The sequence below is a fragment of the Neovison vison genome, chromosome 1 (genome assembly GCF_020171115.1).
Source record: "Neovison vison isolate M4711 chromosome 1, ASM_NN_V1, whole genome shotgun sequence".
In the NCBI taxonomy this organism is placed as follows: domain Eukaryota; kingdom Metazoa; phylum Chordata; class Mammalia; order Carnivora; family Mustelidae; genus Neogale; species Neogale vison.
Window position 1 is genome coordinate 81,713,345 of NC_058091.1, and position 19,716 is coordinate 81,733,060.

General features: G+C 42.6%; 1 protein-coding gene across 1 annotated transcript in view; it reads right to left on the bottom strand.

Annotated features, from left to right (window-relative positions):
- Positions 1–19,716, bottom strand: part of SLC35F1 (solute carrier family 35 member F1) — a 387,220-nt gene that overhangs the window by 22,525 nt on the left and 344,979 nt on the right. The window contains exons 5-7 of the mRNA XM_044249958.1: positions 14,759–14,915; positions 12,888–12,940; positions 5,398–5,552 (exon numbers count right to left, since the gene is read on the bottom strand). Of these exons, the coding sequence (XP_044105893.1) occupies positions 5,398–5,552; positions 12,888–12,940; positions 14,759–14,915 (365 nt within the window). The remainder of the gene's footprint in view (positions 1–5,397; positions 5,553–12,887; positions 12,941–14,758; positions 14,916–19,716) is intronic.

The following is a 19,716-nucleotide window of genomic DNA, read 5'->3' on the forward strand; positions in this document are numbered from 1 at the left end:
AGTGTTCTGGATTCAATACTGTCATCAGGTAATAACAAAAGAAATAGATACCCACTTCTCAAAAGTCTTGTAAAACAGAATTTGCCAGAGCGCTGCACCGTGCAGGAGTCTAATGCAGAATCTAGTCATTTGCCTCCCTGGGACAATGGGGCTTCATGTCCGGTCAGCACAAAAGGAAGAGAAGGTGCAGACAGTGGACTGATGGGTGGGGAAGGAAATGGATTTCTTTTTCCCCCAAGAGTGGAAAGTGAGAAAAAGCGAATAATCAATGTTGGGTAGGAGAGGCTCACTTTATCATTTAGTTCTGCCTCAGTAAGCAACATCTGGGAGGGCTATTTGCAGATATTTATAACCCTACCAGAAGGTTATCTGGAGGCGAGACATCATGATTAAGTGAAGGAGTAAACTATATGTGCAGACTGTAGGAAAATCCAATGAGATCTCAGCAGTCACCGGTCAGTTCTCAGGGCTGAAGTGGGAGGCTCCTCCACATTGCCCCTCTCACGCTCCTGTCCAGCTTCCTCCAGCAAAAAGAGCTCCTGAGACAGTCAATTCCACTTTCAGATGACTAACTGCTAACAAGATGTCTTTATATTTAGCTAGAATCTTGGAATCTTCACCCTTTGGTCCTAGGTCCACGTGCCTGCCGCCGCATAATAGGATCATCTTGGGAGCCTTGACAAATCTAATGCCCAGGCCGTGGTACTGCGGACAGCATAAATCAGAATCAATGGGAGTAGGACCCAAGCAGCACCATTTTTTAAACTCTTCAGGGGATTCCAATGTGCAGTCGAGGTTTAGGGTCACTAACTTAAACTCACTTCCCCACTACACTCTGTATATAGTGACTTGAACTATATTTATATATATATATAGGATATATATATATATATAACTTTATTATTATTCAAGTCACCCTCCCCTGAACTGTATTTTCTTTCCCTTAGATGTGTCTTTCCTCCATCCCCTGAGAGCAGGCAATCGGAGGCAAGGGGCAACCATCACTGAGCAACCCTGGAGAGAGCCATTGTTGGGGACACCAGGGAAGACTTGGTGGCCCCAGTGTCCCTGGTGAGACTGGCCTGGCTCCTTTCACATTTTAAAAAGTATACCCAGATTGATACATTGGACTTCATCAAAATTAAAACCTTTTACGCTTCCAGGGAAACTTAAAAAAAAAATGAAAAGCAACCACCGAGTGGGAGAAAATATTTATCATCATGTATCTGATAGGTGTACACTACCCAGCCTATATATAGAAATATCGCAATCAGTGATTTAAAAATTAACCAAATTAAAATGGGCAACAAATTTAAACAGACATTTCTTCAAAGAAGACATGAAGACATAACCACCTTTTCCCCAGCCTTAAACACACAGACATACACTCCATCCCCTGACATCACCATTTTTGTGAATTTTGCAAAGTTTACCAAGATTTTTCCACTGACTATAAGCTGCTCATAATGATAAAGTTATCTCCAATAAGCATTCTTTAAAACTCAGTTTTCTGAGATGGCCCATCTGGCTGTCGTGGAAACCTCTAAGCCACTCAGACCCACGCTTCTCCCCAGCTCTAGAGCGCCTCCCATCTCTGGGCTTCTCGAGGGCAATTTCAGAGGCTGGCAAGCTGGAATCCCAGAAAAAGAAAATCCTGAATTTGCCAAACAAAGACTATTTGACTACAAATTCAAGCAGTGCTTGGAAGATTCTTTTAGAAAATAGGCAAGGGGAGAGGGTGCCTGGATGGTCCAGTGGGTTAAAGCCTCTGCCTTCAGCTTGGGTCATGATCCCAGGGTGCTGGGATCTAGCCCCGCATCGGGCTCTCTGCTCAGCAGGGAGCCTGCTTCCTCCTCTCTCTCTGCCTGCCTCTTTGCCTACTTGTGATCTCTCTCTGTCAAATAAATAAAATCTTAAAAAAAAAAAAGAAAAGAAAATAGGCAAGGGGAAGGGTTTATTATTATTATTAAGATTAAAGTTGAGTATTTAACTTATTTTTTTGTAGATAGTAAATACTATTGTTCATAAAAGAATTAAAGAACACTACAAGGCAGTGTTTATTCAAGAACTAAGAGGTAAGGAGTCGACTGTAAGCACACGGAGAGTAAAGGGAAGGAGTAGAACATTGTCTATATTGTAATATTAGTTACCATAATATTAATGTGTATACTATAAAACTGTACCAATGTATAACAGTACCTATCTATATTTTCTGACTTTTTCTCACAACGAATATGTATGTCTAATAAAAGACAAAAGACCATTCTGGAAAGCAGTCTGGCAGTTTCTTACAAAACTAAACAGGTGAGGCGCCTGGGTGGCTCAGTGGGTTAAGCCGCTGCCTTTGGCTCAGGTCATGATCTCAGGGTCCTGGGATCGAGTCCTGCATCGGGCTCTCTGCTCAGCAGGGAGCCTGCTTCTCTCTCTCTCTCTCTGCCTGCCTCTCTCTCCATCTACTTGTGATCTCTCTCTGTCAAATAAATAAATAAAATCTTTAAAAAAAAAAAAAACACTAAACATGTTAAGGCCGTATGCCTGGCAAGTGGACTCCTGGGTGTTTATTTCAAAGCACTGAAAACTGTTTATAGAAGAACCTGTACATAAATGTCCGGCGCAGCTTTATTTGTAATAGCCCCAAAAGAGAAAAGCCAGATGTCCTTCACTGAGGGAATGGTTAAATAAACTGTGGTATATCCATATTATAGAATAGCACTCAGCAATAAAAAGGAATGGGCTCCTGACATAGGAAACAATATGTGTGGATCTCTAATTATGCTGAGTGAAAAAGGTCAAAGCCAAAAGGTTATACACTGTACATACCATTCTTGAAGTGACAAATTTAGAGAAACGGGGAACAGAAACACGATTCTGCAGCATTATGGAGGTGGGGGAGAGGCAAGTAGGTCTGGCTGTGAAAGGAAATGTGAGCCCTTGTTGGGGGGAAATGTTCTGTGTCCCCATGGCCTCGGTGTTCATATCCTGATGTTGTGTTATAGTTTTGCAAGATGTTACCAATGGGGGAAACTAGGTAAAGGGCAAATGGGGATCTCCTTGTATTATTTCTGAAAACTGCACGTGTATCTGTTATTATCTTAAAAGCTTATTTTTAAAAAAGACAATAGGAATCAATTTTAATGAGATAAAATACTTGTTGCACTGAATCCATCATTGCATTAAAGAAATGTGTCTGTTAGATAGCAACACAATATATGTATGTAGTGAAACATTGCTTTAAGAAGTAAAACAACCATGATATCTCCGAATTGATGACCACAAACATTCAATTTTCAGCTAACACAGCCTCCCTTCCGATGGCATGATGTAGGGTACTACACAGCTTCCTCTTCAGCAAATTCCCTTATCCTAAGTACGTAGTAACCCACAATGGCTAGGCGAGGGGGAGATGGGGAGAGCCCCTGGTCTAACCAGAAGTCTGTGCAAGCGCCAGGAGAGACACTCCAGTAGGAATGGGCGCTCTTCAGGTGTCCCTCTCAGTTGTCAGAGAACATCAGTTTCACAGAGGAGCCTAGTGATAGCACAAACTCCCCCAGACACAACCCTAGATTCCAGTTCCGTGGCTCAGAGGTGTGGCCCGTGAATCTGAAGGGTGAGCCAGTCCCCCTGGGGAAAGGAGACTCTCAGGAATGCTAAGGGCCGGACTGGATCTTGGCAGCCTGAGAAGAACCTGCAGTCCTCAGTCACAACAACAGTTTTCAATCATCTTTCCTTAAGGAGAATTCAGGGGATCTGTCTAATTCAGGAACTTCTCAAAACAACCACAGGAATCACTGCAGGGAATCCAAGTCATGCTTGGGAACACACTAGCTATAGATGCCTGACCATAGAGTAAGAGAAGGAAAATGGCGGCCAGAGTGCCACATGGTAAGACCAGGGCTCTGGAAAATAGTTGGGTGTGTTGCTGGGGGCTTTTTGGGGAAGCTGGTCCTCCTAGCCTTGCAGTAGGGAGCAATGGGGGAATGTGCTGTGAGTCTACTTCCTGCCCTCATGAGGACCAGGGTGTGCTCAGGAGACAGAGATGGGACCATCTAGACAAAACCAATGACAAACAATGTATAAAGGCTGTGCAGTCCCACACAGTTTCTTTCAGCTGTCATTTTTGCCACCACACTGGGCACAGGGCTCCTTGTAAAACAGGGACTCGGCACTTGAACCCTGTGCTCTGCCATGGCCACTTTCTCCACCTTTTGTCTTCCAGATATGCTTCTGGTCCTCTCTGCGAACCTTGTTTGTGACCACTTTTCCACCCCTGTCTGCCCTACTGAGTCTGGTCGTTGGCTATGACTTTGGCTTACCCAGTCATATTTCCAATTACTCACTTCTGCTGCTTTGCCTTGGGTCATTTCAAGTACAGGGAACCTCCAAACCTGGGTTGACCTGGTTGAAGATGTCCTGCCCACCAAGAGACCCCTTCAGCTGGCCACACCCATGGGCTGGTGGTGTTATCTGTAACATCACTGGTGAAGTCTTTGGCTGGAAGTGGTTGGAGTAATCTCTCTTTCTTCTGCCTCTTCTTTACCCTGTCCTAGTTTGGTCTTATCTGGTTTGGATACTTCATATTCATCCTTTTTCACCCTGGTCATTGTCCCCACTGATCCTTATCTAATAGGACTAGCTAAGGAATGGGAACTGGGTCTCTTCGCCTATACCAATCCTAATCGATTGTTAATGTCTGAAGTGAGTGCCGTGTTTATTAAGACAGCATCTGGATTCAGGGAGCCCAAACGGATGAGGTCTGCCTGCCGTGTGTGTGGGTGAGCGTGGGTTGTCTTGCATTTGAAGAGACTGCTATCTTTAGAACGAACACTTCCTTCTTTTCCTTGGGCTGATTTCTGAGCTGCAAATCCTTCACAAGATCTCTGCATTCATTGACTCCAAGCCCTAATCTTTCAGTGAAGAAACAGTATTTCCAGTGTGTTAGCATTTTCCATTCATGCTTGCTATGAAAATAGCAAAACAGAAATTGCAGGCACTAGATCACTGCTCCAAAGAGAATGTGCCCTGCCAGTGCCTTTGCTAGAATCCATTTTGTGGTTCTAGTTTGGGAATTGTGTCCATCTTCCTAGTTTTAGGCTGGAAAAAGATTAGCTTCTGGGCTGAATGATATCAGAAAAAAACTGTCTCCCATGATCCAAAAGCCCTTCCTTATCTTTTTTCCTTTTAAGTGGCTGTAGTTACGGGTCTCTTGCCTCTGTGTTCCAGTGGAAATGTGAATATCCAGATCCAGAGTGGGGAGGAGGGTCGGGGGCACTGGCGAGCGCAGAGTTGCCCTCCTACTTCCTTACAGAAAATTGGGGCTTTCCACCACAGGGCATTTCCACCTGTATGTGTATTTCCCACCAAGTACTGTCTTCACAGGGGAGCAGTGGCTCAACTTACCTTGTAGTGGAAGAGAAACAGTCCGCAGAACAAGCTGTACAAATCTGCTGTGAGCAGGGAGAGGTTGACTGAAGTGGCACTGGTCTTCTTTATGACGACTGGCATGAAGCTGTAGAGGCCAAACATGCAGGCGCTAAAGCCAACGTAGAGCAGTCCTGTGGGGAAAGGGAAGAGGGGTGATGGACAGCATCCTCTGGGGGCCTCTGAGGACCCCAGCACCGGGGAGAAGGGGACTGGCTCGTGCTGTTTACCACGACACAGAGAGTTTTACTCCACTCTGCTAGTGGATTTTATTGTTGGGTAATAGGCCGCTAAAACATAAAATAAAAAGTAAAAATCTTCATGTGGGAAATGAACTTTCTGCTTCCCACCTCATTAGCCGATCTTTTGCTTCTTCTGGGAAGGAGTGCCTCCTAGTGGCTGGAGTCAGAATATGGGGCCAAGCCTTCTTAATTCTGTTTCCAATGGTGCTGTACTCTACTTTTCCTATCTATGTCTTTTAAAGCATTTTTTAAAGTCTCTTTTTTGTTTGCAAAATGGGAACTACTAGGTTCCATGTATTGTTCACAGTTATGAATATATATATATATATATATGTATATATAACTATATATATATAACTATATAGTCTTCAAGACCGAAGGGCTCACATGTCACAGTGATGTGGACTAGGTCAGAACTGGAATCCTAATTGGGTGGCCTTGGGCAGACCACTTCATTCTCTGAGCCCAAGACAACCTGTGGATTTCTTCCAGATTTGTGCATCCCTCTCAGTCCTATACCCGCTCAGTCCTATACCCCAATAAACAGAGTCCTACTTCCCCATCACCTTCCCTAGCACACTGCAGGTTCTCACATGTAGGCTCTGCTCTTCTAGACATCGTTAACTAAATGCTTCATAGACTATCAGAGAGTTAAGTGTCGTAAAACAAAGTTTTTTTTAAAAAGTCCTTAAAGTGCTATAGGGTCAGATTCTCATCCTCTAAAATTCTTTCTCAGTTTAACTAGACATACAATTGTTCATACTAATTCCATAAGTGCACAATTTTGTTGGGTCCCAAGCAGGAGTTCATGGCTAAATGCAGAATGTGGTTCACCTTTTACTAGGTGGTGATATAATACAAATGATATAATACTTACAAAAGTAAGGCTTATTGTCTACCTTGACAGAATAAAGCATAGAATAAGCATAAGTAAAATAATTCAGTGGATCTTTGGGCATTTTAATGCAATTAAAGCTTCCAACCTTTCCAAAGGAATCTTTGATTAAATGTGTCTGATGTGGGCTGTGAGATGATAGCTTTATCTGAATCTTATGAATTGGGGAGGATTTCATAGATACTCGACACCTACTTAGTCCCTTTGACTATGAAGACTAGTGGTTCCTCCAAAGAGAAATTTGGTTTCCCATATGAGAAGTATGTAAGAGCATAAATCATCATCCTATACATTTTGGATTCTCAGTGTAAGGAAAGCCATGGCAAATCTATATGAAAAGATTATTCTGAACATTAAGTAAGCAAACTCAGTACAACAGCCCCCTCTAGTGTGGTGGAAATGCCCTAAGAGGAAACTAGAAGAACGACTTTCCTAGCTCAGTCAAGTGCAAGTCCTCTTCTGGATATTCTGTCATAGTAATATCAGATATCTTCTGACTCTCCATCACAAGTTTTAATTCCCTAAAAACAGTCACTTCTCCTGTAACTGGGTTTCATGCTACTTATAATTCATTTTCCTTTTAACCAAGTTACTAAAAGTGCAATACTAAATAATTTATAAACAATACAGGAAAAGACATAAATTTAGTGCGGTGTTCCTTCAAAAAAAATCTGGGATTAAAAGACTAAGAAAAAGCTATATCCTTAAACTAATCTACTAAAAGTCCACAAAAATCAAACTTGGTCAGAACATAGTCCAGGTACCAGCGCCTTTTTTCTTTTTAAATTGCATCAGTGATTTAGATTAAATATGATTGAGCTAGAAAGTTCCAGAATCCTACCCTTCTATCACCTTACCTGGTATACCTTATCTGGCACTGATCCCACCTCACATGTGGGATCTGATGTTTTATACTCACTTATTATTCAAATGTATTCATTGAGAATTTACTGTACCCTTGCCTAGCAAAGCTATGGAAAACAGAATGGGTAAGAAGCTTAGAATTGCTTTAGTGCTAAGAGGGGGGGTCAAAGGGTTCATTTTAGGGAATGGCAGGGGGCTTGCTTCAGGAAGGGGGACTGGCTAGGTCTTCTTTGTGCAAGTGGAATTTACCTTGAATGCTGAAGGACTAAAAGGAAATGGCCAGGGAGGACCCAGGGCAAGAACATTTTAGGTAGAGAGCTCTGCAAATGAAAAACCCTGATGACAGGGCCGCACATGTTCTTGGAGCTGCCATGGGCCAGGACATCTGGGGAGAATGAACAGAATGGGGCAGTAGGAAGGGACGAAGGTGGAAAATTAGGCAGAGGATGGATTATGCAGGGCCGTGTAGGTCTAGGAAGGAAATTGACATCTCGTTCTAGTTGTAATAGGAAGCCATTAAGGAGCTGGTAACAAGGCTAACACCGGATCCACATCTTCAAACGAGAGCTCTGCCTGCTGCCAAGAAAGGACTGGCAGGAGAGAGCATCCAGACCAGCAGTGCAGTGTCCCAGCCCAGGCAAGGGATTCTTGCAGCTCTGCTCAGGACGGCAGTGGAGGTGAAGGAGAGTGGCTGGGTCTGTGGACACCCAGCAAGCCCTGGTGATAGTCTGGGGCCATCAGGGATACCCAGGGGATCTCATGAGTTAGTTTAGAAACTGTGTGAATTATGGTGCCATTTACCAAGATGCAGAGAACTGAGAGCAGACAGGTTTTCAGGGGAAATAAAAAGCTTCCTTTTAGTTTTTAGACGCTTAGGCATCAACCAAGAGGATCTGTCCAGCAAGGAGCTGGGTATGTAATTAGCGGGCTCAGAGAAGTGGCCATATGGCTGGTGAGCCACGGAAGAGCAAACGAGACCCACGGCAAAGTTTCCTTCTACTCATTGGGCAACGTCAGGGTGCTTCAAGCTCAAACTCTCTAAACGTATTTTTTGAAAACTGCAGAAATTAAATTTAGGGAGACAGGGATGGAATATCTACGCCATCACAGCTCACCACTTTGCTAGGTCAACCGATGCTTTTGCGTGAGAACATCCTGTTTTGAGAGCAGAGTGTGCTCAGCCACTGGGACTCAGGATCAGACCGAGGCAGGCGTGCAGGGTTACTGCAGTTTGCTGACACGCTGCTCGGAGGTGGACGCGAGCTGGCTCGTGGATGTGCGCAATACACCTGAAGACCCAGCGCACTGTCTGTGCGGGGCTTTCCAACTGTCAATCAATGTGATCAAACAAAGGAACTGAGTGATTTTTTTGACTGACAGCTCTCTAATGGCTGCAACAACTGCTTTTGCAGACAAGGTGTGTGTAGAGCCATTTCTTACTTGCCGTGCTTTCTCTCACAAAAGACAGCGTTCGGGAGCTGTTTTCCTCATGCATTAAAGAGATTTAAGTCAAAGGAATGATAAAGAATACTATCAGTTCATATCGATTGTGTGCTTGCTATGTGCCCTGTACTTTAGATACGTTAACAAATATCTACAACCATAGAAAAGACCATTACTATTGTTACCCTATTTATATAGGAAAGGAAACAGGCTGAAAGAGTGTATCAGTTAAGAAACAGTCCATACCTCAGGTTCAATAGAGGACATTTAATATGGGGCACAAGTCACAAAGGTGCTTGAGTGGGTGATGGGGGGAAAGGGGTGATGAGGCATCCCAGAGATTAGCAGTAGCAGGAAGTTATTCACACTCCTGGAGCTAGAGAGATCCAGGCAGGAGGCAATGTGCTCAGGGGTCAGAAGGTAGGAAAAGTCCAGCAAAGGGACAGTCAACCACTCAGAGGACACTCAGCCTTTTCTAGAGACCTGACCCCGAACGGAGGGAAACAAGGAGACGCAGCCTGATTTCTTTCTTCCTCCCACCCTCCGATCTCCTGCTGCCTCCCGTTGGCCAAATCTAGGTGGAAGCCACTGAACAGCACAGCCTGGGAAGTGTAGTTTGCGTGAGTCAGCCTCTGCAGAGCACAGCAGAGGAAGGGTCAGAAATAGGTCTGTGGATAAACAGGAAAACCAGAATACAGAGGTTGAGTAACTTGCCCTCAGGACACAGGCTGTCGGACTTTCAATTCTAAGCATATACCCCCAGTCCATATTGTTTGATTATTATGAAGAGAAACAGGGCTTCGATGGAGCATCTGATGTGATTCTAATGAGCATCTCATTTTATATATAATACATACATGATAAATACATGAGGCATGACTTATGACATACCTTTAGATATGATAGATATGACACACACGTGTATATAGTATGCGTCCGTGTATGCTGAATATGTTTTATCTCATCCCTTTGGGATCCCACTGATGTTCTGTCTTTCACTTTCCTTTGAGTATACTAGATATTTAAAAACATTTTTAACTCGTAAAGACGGCTTCTTAGCCCATGTGCATCAGGCTGAGTAGGCAAGCGCCGGAGGTGGGCAGGGCTTGCTCAGAGAATGAGCAACCCTATCAGTCCCTCCACTCCCCGCCCCCCTCACCTCCACCCACAGGCAGCCGTTGGCCTCCTCCGTGGCCTCACCTCCCCAGATCTCTGATTCAGCCTCGGTAAAAAAGGTACGTTCTTAATTATCCTGAAGTTCCTTCCTGCTCCGTGGTCCCATTACTCCATCTTCAGGGAAAGGTCAATCTCTTATTTCGGCCTCCAGGAGAAAACCAAAACCCAAACCAAAACACGCATCACCCACAAGAGCCAAGAAGGGACCCCTGCGTACAGCGAACCTGTGCTCTCTGTCCCAGAGCACAGTTTTCCTTTCCTTTGACGTTTGGCTCTCGCACCAGTTGGTATCTGCTCACAGGTCCTTTAACACAATATGGCAAACGGGATAAAGGGAATGTTGAAGCCATTTACTAGATTTCTGACAGTGATTCGAACACACCTGCTCCACAGGACATTTGAGCTCTGTTAGGTCGAACATTTTACTGGAACTTAACGATTGCATAATCAGACCCAGGCTCTCCGCTGGGTAGGGTAAAACAAAGAATTGAAGCACACAACAATTAAGGTGGTCTTCTTGCTTTGAATTACTCTCTGCATCTTGCAAATGTTATAGGAAAATAATGGAATCTGTTTTAAAAAGTGCCTTCCGAGTACAGAAAAGATAAAATACATTTATTATCCCATTTGCTCTGTAGGAAAAAAATCTTTTTACTTTGATAAAATGTCAAATATCTGAGCTGTCCGAGAGACCGTGTGAGGGGGATTGCTGAGGTGGAGATAGGGGAGGGAGAGAAATGTTCTGACAGATGTGGGAAAGGAAGAGTCTTGGATTTTGGTCTCTTACCTAAGATGCTGTGAGCTTTCCACCAGAGACAGCGATCAGAGCTCAGCACTCTTGGGTGACTTCCCAAGGAGTGCAGGGATGCTAGGGAGGACACTGCCACACAAACCGCCCCCTGCCCTCCCGCCACATCTCCCGACCTCTTGGTCCCTAGAACTAGTATGGTATCTCCCAGTTCCCAGGAACGAGAGGGCGATGTCAAGCCTAGACTCCGGCTATCCCCCCACCACTCCCCTGTTCTCTAGGTTTTGAAAGAGGAGAGGGGCCGAACAGGCCCTATCACCTTTGCTTGCCCTTCACTCATTTATAGTAAACATTTATTCACTGAACGTTATGTGCCCAGAACTGAGCTAAACCATGACACTGTGTAGCTGGTCAGGATAAGGTAATGAGGACAGAGGCAGCCCTTGTGTAAAAAAATCTCAAACCCAACCCTATCGATGTTTTGGAAAGAAAACAATGCATCTCTTTCTTGCCCAGTTCAGCCTCCTCTCCAGCCAGGAATTAAACTGATGGCTCTATAATGTATTCCTTTTATCCCACCTTCCATCAGCGGGGACTACAGGGGACTGACAGTTTAATGACAACAGGAGAGTTAAGAGTAAAACTACCTTTGGACGCCACATTTAACTAACACTGAATTAGAATAGAACCTCAGTGGAGATGCATATGACATCCATATCATTAGAGGACAAATTATTTTTTATCATTGCCATGACTATCAATATGAAATGAATTTACACCACTGCGTGTGAAGTGTTACCAAGCACGGGTCACATTTTGTTTCCTGGCTCCGAGAGTCCCAAAAGCAAATGCAACTGTAACCTGCAGCTGGTTTCCTTTCCCCGCTGCCCCTCCTCTCCTCTTCGCACCCCCTCTCTTCTAGTGATTTTCATTGAATGGTAACATTCTAGAGCAAAACACACAAGAAACCTAAATGGCAGGATTCTGTGACAGACACAAGAGGCGGCAGCTCTTGAAGTCACTAGTGATAACCCCTAGGGAGAGTCATACATGATTCTGTAGCTGGCGGGGTGCCTTCAGAGGGATTCATGTCAGCAGCCAGCTGGCCTTGGATACTTTCAGGTCAGGGGTAGGTAAGGCGGTGCCGGGAAGCTTAGGTCATTGCTGTCCCTGCTGGTGGAAGAAGAATTTGACTAAAGCCGTCAATCTCATCAAAACTCACATAAGCTGGAGGGGTCTCCAGCAGCCTCCTTCCGTGTGGGTGATCTGGCTTCAGCCCGCACTCACAATCACAGTGTGTGTTTTCCAAGCACCCTTATAAGCCACGCCCTGTGCTCATTGCTGTCATACTGGCCTCATACCATGCATCTTGGTATAGACACTGAAGGGGTATCTAGGCAGAAGGTTTTAAATACCATTACCTTTCAGGGCTTGCTGTGTGATCTTTACAGCAATCACCTAGGATCTTAAATCCTTGTCCCATTTTTTTTTTTTTTTTTTTTTAAAGAAAAGTGATTTTCAGAACAGGTGGAATCTGAGATACCCTGGATGACCATTAAATTGCTCGAAGCGTGTCTGGTATTTTCCACCCAGTCTACTTGGAGATCAATTAACCGTTTCTTATGTGCAAAGTGCTCCCTTCTGAAAAGGTTTTTATGGGCTCAAAATGTCCATTACATTGTTTTCTTTCATGCCTTTTTGTTCATTTCTCCCCCCTTTACTAAAGTGCCACTTTTTAATGATCACATCAGTTTTGTGTCTCTTGGCTAGAGAAAATTGCTGTCATTTATGTCCCACCACTGCCTCTGAGCATTTTTTCTTTCTGGTTGGTCTTTAACCTAATAACATACTTCTGTGTGTACACTAATGGCATCTTGACGATGATAATGGGCAGTAGCTCAATTAGGAAACATTAGAAATCATGCAGTTTAGTCTCTTACCGTGTACACAAATTCCTAAAATGACAAGGGATTTCATTTTCCTTTGTCCTTTGCATTCTGAATCCTCTCATGTTTCCTGCCTCACACCCACCCACATCACTCTTCAAACGTATCCCTCAGGTTTACTAAAAACAGGATTTTTAGGTGAGCAAAGCTCTTACCTATTTGCCAATCCCAGGGCACCTTTAACAGCTCCTTGTGCTCCATTATGGCTCTGCAGATTCAAAGAAAACAGACCCCATGAGCGAGATTATAATGCGTCCTGCCTTTTTTTTTCCCCTTATTTTTTCATTTATCAGATTTGTGCAAATCACAAAACAACCACCAAATTGCAAAAACAACCTTGGGCCAGGAATAGGGAAGTCTGCTTTGGCAACCTGAGGTTCCTCCCTGCAGGTGCGGTGAGGGCATGGTGGCATCCCAACCTCCCACTGGCCTTCTCCCCAGAGAGTCTGCCTGCAGGCCTTGATTTTTTCTTGCTTAGATGCATTCTGACAAGTCAGTGGTGAGGTAGGGAAAATTTCTGTGCTTGCAGGTTTAATCAGGTTTTTTTCGAAGTCAGTTTTCTGATTGAGGGTTCTCTAGGGCAGTGGTTCTCAAACCTTATGGTGCCAAAAAGCCATAGGAGGAGCATGTTGAAACAGTTTCCCATGTTCCTTCCCCAGAGATACGAGTTCAGCAGATCTGGGGTGTGTGAGGGGGGCAAGTTCTCCTGCGGTGCGGCTGCTGCTGGTGAGAAAAACGCACTTTGAGAACCACAGCTCCAGAAGAGGACCAGGAGGGTAAACTGGCCCTGCTCTACCAGAAATCTGTTGGTTGGGGCACACTCAACATACCCCATTTGACACACACAGCCCTGTGCCACTTTGATTTTGCCAGCAGTGGCGCTGAGGGGCTCTAGTCACTCAAATGGACTACAACGGAAGCAAATGAGTGCTGGATAGCTGTGGATATTTTTTGGATTCAGGAATAAGAATCCATAAAACGAGCCCTCTGTCTACAAAATGTTGGTTATGAATTGTTGAACAGGGCAATCTCTTTTCCTCTCACAAAGCTGAAGCAACAAATTTAGGAGCTTTAAAAATGCCATCCCACTTTCAAAATGAATCAAAAATAAATCCTTTTCAGAGACCCTCCCCATCTTCGTGCCCTGTTTGCTATGGAGTTTCCCCCCATGTCTTGGGATACGAAGATTTGGAGGATTCTTGGAAACAGCCTATGGGCAAAACATGTTTAAGGCAATGCCAAAATATCTTCCATAAATAATTTCAGATACTGAATTGATACAATGACAAGGCACTTGCCTTATAGAAAGGGATTTGGTGAAATCAGACTGCGGGCTGTACTATCCATCTTCACCCCTTACGTGAAACTAAAACATATGGTCCTTCTTGATGGAAAAGTGTGCTTCGTTTGACACTTATTCTCACGATGATTCTGAGCCACTAGTCTGTGGTGACACATATACATCAAGACAGGTGGGGTGTTTTGGACTTTCAGATGCTTGATGAATGTCTGTGTTTTATCTCCATATGTTTAAGGACAAGAGAACACCAAACTTCTAAGAGATGAATTTGAAATATGGTTCCTTCAGGCAAATCCTTGAGCAATAAAAGAATGAACTTGTGAAAGGACAGACTTACACTGTGAGCTTCCTAGTAGTTGTGGTCAGGAGTAAACAGGTGTCCCTCTTCAGAAGTGCATCCAATCATGGCATTTATGCTTTGCTATTCTACTTCTCTAAGTAAAACCACTGGCTGGTTTGGGAGAACCAGTGTACTTCTACTGCTTTCTTGTAAATTGTGCTCAGAGTCCACTAAGTGGTTTTCTAATAATTGATAATAAACTTGTTTAGTTTTGAAGAACTTTACTAAGAAAGATGCTGAGTTTTCAGATTTCATGGAGGAGGTTAGTGAAAGGCTTCCAGTCTTGATTTTTATAAAATAAAGTGACAAACCGTACCCTAAATGAAAATAATTAGAATAAGCCCTAAGAATATCTACTGTCTGAATTTCTTATCATTTTTACTCACAATTGAATTCCGCTGAAAAAAGCCCCAAAGAGTCCAATCATCCCCAGAAATTCCACTCGACTCAGGGTTCGGATGATGTATTCTTCCCAGACGTTGGAAATACCGTATAACGTGGCTCCTCCTAAGACCAGAAGGTCCCCTACCAGCTTATTTTCCCCTAGAAATCAGAAACACAAACGCAGCTTCATTAAAATTTTCTTAATGAGAATCTGGCACCAGAAAATTGAGCTTCCTTTGTCTATTCTATTCCAATGTTTTTACAAAAGTCCGGTAATTTGCCAACTGAGATCTAGTGAAGCATGTTTATCTGCGCTCCAGATAGGTTCTGGTATAAAAATCTTGCCTGTGTCTGCCCAACCATAAGTCTTCTTTTACCCAAAAAAGCGACCAGTTGCTTCTAGGATGCACCATCTCTACAAAGCCCCGTGTCTACTGTCTATATCTATGTCTAGGAATATATGCTAATACATGTACATGTTATATTTGCTGCAGGGTGCTTTCCAACAGTTTAGTGAACATGGTGTAGCACAAACAGAGCTAGTCTGAATTTTCACCCTCTGCTCTACAGGGAGAGAAGCTGTAACAGAAGTAGTCGGGACTCTTTATTTTGACTGTGGGCAAAATATGTCCTTGCTTAGAAAATAAGAATGAAAGAGATTATGAGTTGAAACTTTCAACTCCCCTAAAGTAAGTAATGCAAGAGTGAAAATATAGGTAATTCACTATTACATTAATATTTTCTTATATTTTCATAAAAATGTCTATTTGTTTTAAAACCATTTTTGGTTGGTTTGAGTTTGGCCAATTTTTAATAAGTGCTACACCCCACTATTTCTTATCATTAGGCAAATTCTATTCTAGGAAGTGTGAAGCCAGGAAGGAAGAGTGGACTTGTACTCAAGTAGTCTCCAGCTCTGTCCTCCTGTACAGCTCAGCATATGGGAGCATGGCAGGCATGAAGCTCCGAGGCACAAGAGAGGCCAGAGAGGAAGGGTGCTCTCTCCAGCATGATTCTAGGGAAGGGGCTCACACCTCAGGGTAGTTAGCCTTGGATTCCCAGGTTGGCTGGAACAACTAAAACCACAGAACCAGGTTTTCAGTGTTCATTTGGGATCATTGAGCATTCTCTAGGTAATGACTTCACAAAAAAGAATCTGAGCTGGGCTTGGGGAAAGACCTCTTCATTCATGTCTCTGCAGTGACATTGGGAGAGTCTATATTTACAGGCTCCCCTTGAACAATGCAGGAGATACGGGTGCCGACCACCCCCCCCCAAACCCATGGTCAAAAATCTGCATATAAATGTTGACCTCCCAAAGACTTAAAGACTAATAGCCTACTGTGGACCAATAATAAGCCTATGGACTTACCAATAATATAACCAATTAATACATATTTTGTATATGTAATATATACTGTATTCTTACAATAAAATATGCTGAAGAAAAGAAAATGTTAAGAAAATCAAGAGGAAGAGAAAATACATTTACAGTGCCATACTGTATTTATTGAAAAAAATATCCATGTACAAATGGGCCCTTGCATTTCAAATGAATGCTTTTCAAAGGTCAACTGTACCCTTAACCGTGTCACTTTTCCTAAGGCCAATTTCCACTCCTGGTAAGGATCACAGAGAGAAGAGACACTGAAAGGTGGGAGAGCTTGCTGGAGTCAGCATCCTGGAAAACCACTACTTAACTACCAGATGGAGAAATAAATGGTGAATTAGACTATTCTGGAGTGTTGAAAGACTATTCACATAATTTATGAAAATGAACCCATCCCACTGAATATTTTTGAGTTTTAAATGTGACCAACTGCCTTGTTTTTCTGGTACTCTCTTGTTTTTAGTACCAAATTACCTCAACTCAGGAAACTCTATCATACTGAGCAACCCGAGACAGTCATTTCTCCTAATTCACTGCAATAGAACAGCTGTACCTTTCTTATAAGGGTCATGATTATAGAGAAATGAGTACAAGTGCTGTAGCAGAAAAAATACTGGCTAGATTCACATCTAAGCCACACCATTTAGTACTGGTGTGCCCTTGCACACACTTCTCATCTCCATTAGCCTTGATTTCTTCAGCTGCAAAAGTGAGACTAAGAAAACTTTCTTTGCATATTTAGGAGAATTAAATGAGATAATGCATGGGAAAGTGCCTTGCACCAAAAAAATGGTCACTCTTTGTTTCTGATTTAATTAAAGTGTTCCTCCTTGGATATATTTTCTCATCCTTGAAATAACTACAAAATTATGTTTAATAATAAGAAAAAAATGTCATTATAGGTATCTAAAATCTTTAATAAATGAACTAAAAGATGCAGTAAAAGTATTATAGTCGAAATATGATAATAGTGGAGAGCAAGAAATATATTTATCATAAGGAGCCGTTTTAATTGAGTTTCATCTTAGTCTTATGACTTTCTTCCCTTTCCCTCCCACTTGTACAGCACACTCCCCAGGCACCGAGGCAGAACCTCCTAGGGCCACAGACTGTGGGTGCCTTCTCTCCACTTCTGTCTGCGGTGGGCAAAGCTGTTGGCAAAGATTCCTCAGAAGCATGATTCCTGATATGGACATTTTGATCCTGCTGCCATCTGTGACGTTTCCTTTAGCGAGGCTTAAATCAAAATGAGGAAGAAACATCCTAACAAGAAGAATGAGAGCAATTACTTAAATTATAATGAAGTCAGAGGAACTTTGAACAGGCCGTTATCCCTGTGCTTGAGGAGAGAATTTTCAAAATCCCAAGCTAAGGTGAACTGTGGATCGAGCAATAAAAAAAGGATGAAGTCAGTCTCTTTTCCTATGAAAAGCTCTTGATTGGGGGATGATGATTTATATTGAGTTGAATGCCTGACTGAGGTTCTGATGAGTGACTGAAGTATTTCAAAAAATTTCTGTCCCTGGTGAGTAATAACACTGAGCCAATTCTACTGTCAAGGTGAAAACAAATGGACTATTTTGCATAGTGATGCGCGCCACTGTTAATATTAGATCGTCCTTAAAACCAGATTTTTTTTTCTTTTTCCAAAACATTTTGCGTGACAGCTTAAATTGCTGCCTTATTTATTTTGTCTAATGTATTTTATAAAATAAGCCCTTGGATCCTATATTTGAGCTGCCTTTAGAACACCATACCATGTACTTGGGCCCCATTACTTTAGCACGAAAGGTACTCTGTGATGATAAATTTTAATTGTTAACACGAAGACTTCACATATCACAAAAAGGAGGGTGCTGTGAGTCTTAAACAGATAAAACCTGCTCTAGTGTGTTTGAGCTACTCTGCATTGTTTTTTAAAAATTATTTCTTTCGGAAGATCCTCAATTGGACTTACTTTCTTTTCTTTAATAGTATCACTCCTCTCCTAATACTGCGTTTGAAATCAAGAAGATATTTTTTTGTCCCTAGAAGAAGTGAATACAGTCTAGTGAAATCAATTCAATTTAGCTTAACATTCTGGGCTTTGAACATTCAGATTGTCAGGGCAATGGTCCTCCTTGACCAGGAAATGCAAGATGACAGCAGATGGTCCAGTGGCTAAGGTTCAGCAAAGCAGAATTTTCATAAATAAGGAGGGCAGACGGTTCTGCTTAGTCTATGTTTCTGTCCTTCCAGTAAAGCAGAGGAAAAAAAAAAAAAAAAAAAAAAGTGTAATTAAATTATAACTTCAGAGCCACTAGCCATATTATATCAGACAAAACAAAACAAAACAAAAACAACAACAACAAAAACTATCTGATTTTTCCAAAGAGATTATCCATATCAGGATCACATGGGCATACAGCATAAAGCTGGCCCTTTCACATGATACCTATTGATATCCCATGAACCAGTGTTTCATAGAAAAGAATCTGGGAGAAGCTGGTGTGTGTATTTTAGCCCATCTGTTAAGGTAGGGTTGATTATGCTGTGTAGGCAGTGGGTTTGTGAGGACCCCCAAGGCTTTCTCTCTTTTACTCCGTGTTGTATCTTTAGCTCCCAGAGATGTGGAAGAGGGAAGGAAGCCTCCCCCAGAGTTCAAGAGCCTTGGGTTCTATTCTAGACCGGCTCTGGTAGCTCTGTGACATTGGCAACTTGGCTTCCCCGTTTCTTAGCGTTCTTGTGGGTCACAAGAAGTTTCTCTGAACAAGGTCTGTTTCAGCTACAATGTTCTATGATACAACTTGAAAAGATAAAATGTATTTATTTCCTACACTTCCTACAACCTAGGCACTTCATACAACCTAGGTTCATTATGACAAACATCCCAATTTTGATTATCATCTAATTCCCTAGAAGGAAGGACAAGTCCAAGAACTATAGAAATGGGAATACTTTCTATCCTATTCTTGATATTAACAAAGGAGGTCATTTTTTTTCCCTGTTCTTCAAAACCTTATGTAGCAAAAGAATTTTTGTACATTTTAAAGAACTGCAAGGCTTAAAAAAGGTTCCTCTGGAAACCATCCTCATGATCCTGAATCAGGATCCCAATCAGATTTATCGCAATTTGATGAGTAAATCTTGAAGCTTTACCTTACAGGTCTACAAGCTGTGATTGATAACCACAAATCCTTCCTACCAAAAAAATAAACAAACAAAAAAAATCATGCACAAGGAGACTAAATTTAGCTTCCCCTCCATAAAAATATTATGTATTCTCAATCTAGTCTTCAAACTTCAAATATCCACTCTTAGCTTATATACCAACCTTCACCCAGTGGTTTGAGAACTCAGTCTTTCCTTGACTTGAGAAAGAAAGAGCTGGAGGGTCGGGCTGGTGCAGGCCCCTGCACTTCAAGAGAGGACCACCAACACCATGTCTAACCAGGTGGTTTGGGCCAGGCAGTAATGACCTTCCCAAAGAGCCTCCAAATGGGTTCTAACCCCCAATTTTAAACACCATCTGAATGTTTCTGAATATTTGCAGAAAGAGCAGAAATTTTGTATTTTGCCTCTTTCATCTAC